Source organism: Triticum dicoccoides, chromosome 5B (assembly GCF_002162155.2).
Source record: "Triticum dicoccoides isolate Atlit2015 ecotype Zavitan chromosome 5B, WEW_v2.0, whole genome shotgun sequence".
Lineage (NCBI taxonomy): Eukaryota > Viridiplantae > Streptophyta > Magnoliopsida > Poales > Poaceae > Triticum > Triticum dicoccoides.
In genome coordinates this window covers 658,060,015-658,062,232 of record NC_041389.1, presented here as the reverse complement: position 1 = coordinate 658,062,232, position 2,218 = coordinate 658,060,015, and the positions used below count along the sequence as shown (strand labels likewise).

Sequence of the window (2,218 nt, the reverse complement as noted above, 5' to 3'; positions counted from 1 at the left end):
CCAATTCCTTGGGCAAAACCACCAGCTGGGGTGGTCAAATTAAATGTGGATGGCTCCTTCATCCCCGCGACAGGGGCGGCGGGCGCCGGAATGATACTGAGAGACTGGATGGGTCAGATAATTTTCTCGTCTTGCCGCGTCCTCCATCGCTGTAGTTCGGCCCTAGAAGCTGAGATGAGTGCATGCCTGGAAGGAATTAATCTGGCGATGCAGTGGAGTGCACATCAGTTTGTGGTGGAGTCTGATTAAGCGGAGCTCGTTGCTATGGTTAATAGTCCCAGCCGGGATGGCTCTGCTCTCTGCCAGCTTGTGGGTGAGATCAAGCATCATATGGCTTCAGACCGGTGTACAAGCCTGAAAAAGATACCCCGAGCCCAGAACCATGCGAGCCACCTGCTTGCAAAATTCGGCCGTGAAGAGAATCGTACTGTGGTATGGTTAGGAGCAGGTCCTGAATCTATTCAAGACCTCATCCTCAGGGATTGTAACACTTCTTATACTTAACTAATACAATCCCCTTTACCCCGCAAAAAAAAAGATAGCGATTCCAAGATCTATCCGGTTCTGTTTAGGTACGAAGCGCAGACCAGAAAGCCCACGCCCAGCGAGGTATTTTCGCTTCTTCCTCCCAAAAAACAACCCCACGCATATCTTGGAATCGCTATCAACTTCAGAAACACCAGCAAGGCCTTTTCCGCTTCTTCCTCCCTCCCAACAAAAGAGAAAATCGGCACGGCTTCACCTCCATACTCAGCCACCACCGCCATCAGTGATAACAGGCGTGAAGTTCTATCGACTCCACCCTATGCTGGTTCTCTTTCCCTCTGCATTCATCTGGGATTAATACGCTTTTCTTTCACACCATCAGATTAGCGTGTGGCAATTTAATCTCCTCTGGCCGGCAATAATCCTCCTGGAGTCCTGGTCACCCTGATGGAGACATGTAGGACGGTGTCGATGTGCACCCCACTGGAGGAGGTTCAAGGCACACATGTGTTCGATATCTTGGGTTACAGCAAGCATAGAGGCATGGGCCACGACGAAAACAGCCACATAGAGTCAGCGATTTTCTCCGTCGGCGGGCATGACTGGGCCATCTTTTTCTTCCCCGATGGATTCGAATTCAGTGTAGAAGGTTCCATCTCAGTTTTTCTCGTGCTTTTGAGCAACAACACTAAAGTCCGAGCGTCCTATGACATGCGGCTGGTGGACCAGTACACCGGATTATCATCTTCAGTGCAGAAAATAGAGCCTAGGATTTTTGATTCTGGTGATATTGATATGTTTGCTCCACCGACAACTTATTTCACAAGGCACGGCGAGATCGAGGGATCTGCGTACCTTAGGGATGATCGCCTGACGATCGAATGCGTTGTCACTGTTTTCAAGAAGCCACATGTCACCAAAACCAAGTCATTCCCCAATATCGACATGCCACCAGCTAACATGACTAAGCATGTTGCCAAGTTGCTCGAAGAAAAGAAAGGATTTGATGTTAGTTTCATTGTTGGAGGAGAGATCATTGAAGCGCATCGGTTTGTTCTCGCTATGCGGTCGCCTGTTTTCAAAGCGGAGCTCTATGGCTCAACGCGGGAGGCAAGGCCGGGGCAGTGCATAACCATCAAGGACATGCAACCTGTTGTTTTCAAGGCCCTTCTCCATTTCATCTATACTGACTCTTTGCCTAGTGGTGAGGAAACTGGGATGGTCCGGCCTTTAGTAGTGGCTGCGGACCGATATGCAATGGACAGGCTCAAGTTGGTTTGCCAAAGTATCCTTTGTGAGGATCTGAACAAGGACACCGTGGCAACCACATTGGCTTTAGCAAACCAACATAACTGCCAGCAGCTTAAGGAGGCTTGCCTTCAGTTTATCGAATTATCAGATTTCATGGATGCTGTGGTGGCAACCCAACACTTGAAGCATCTTTCATAGTGGATGAATTCATGAATTGGAGAAGGGAGAAAAGTTTCGTTAAGCATGAACAACTACATTGGTAGATTTGCTAAATTTCGCACAGAATTTGTCGTAGGGATGATCAGCTAAATGCTAGATGAATCCAAGAGTGGTTAGGTTAATTCTCAACTGATGATTTTATCTAGAGCGCTTCTCGGCGTGGAAGTTGTCCTAATGAACCTATCCAAAACTATTTTTTTATCAGGCTGTTGATTTTATCTAGAGCGCTTCTCGGCGTGTAACACTTGCCTGTTAATTTTCT

At 47.8% G+C, this 2,218-nt stretch overlaps 1 protein-coding gene across 1 annotated transcript; it reads left to right on the top strand.

The window, feature by feature from the left end:
- The first annotated feature begins 933 nt into the window (after positions 1–933).
- Positions 934–1,935, top strand: LOC119310420 (BTB/POZ and MATH domain-containing protein 1-like). The gene has a single exon (XM_037586181.1). The coding sequence runs from the start codon at positions 934–936 to the stop codon at positions 1,933–1,935; it is 1,002 nt and encodes a 333-aa protein (XP_037442078.1).
- The last annotated feature ends 283 nt before the right edge of the window (positions 1,936–2,218 follow it).

Excerpts from the sequence above, each read along its gene's own strand:
- LOC119310420 (XM_037586181.1), top strand. The coding sequence starts at position 934 with ATGGAGACATGTAGGACGGTGTCGATGTGCACCCCACTGGAGGAGGTT.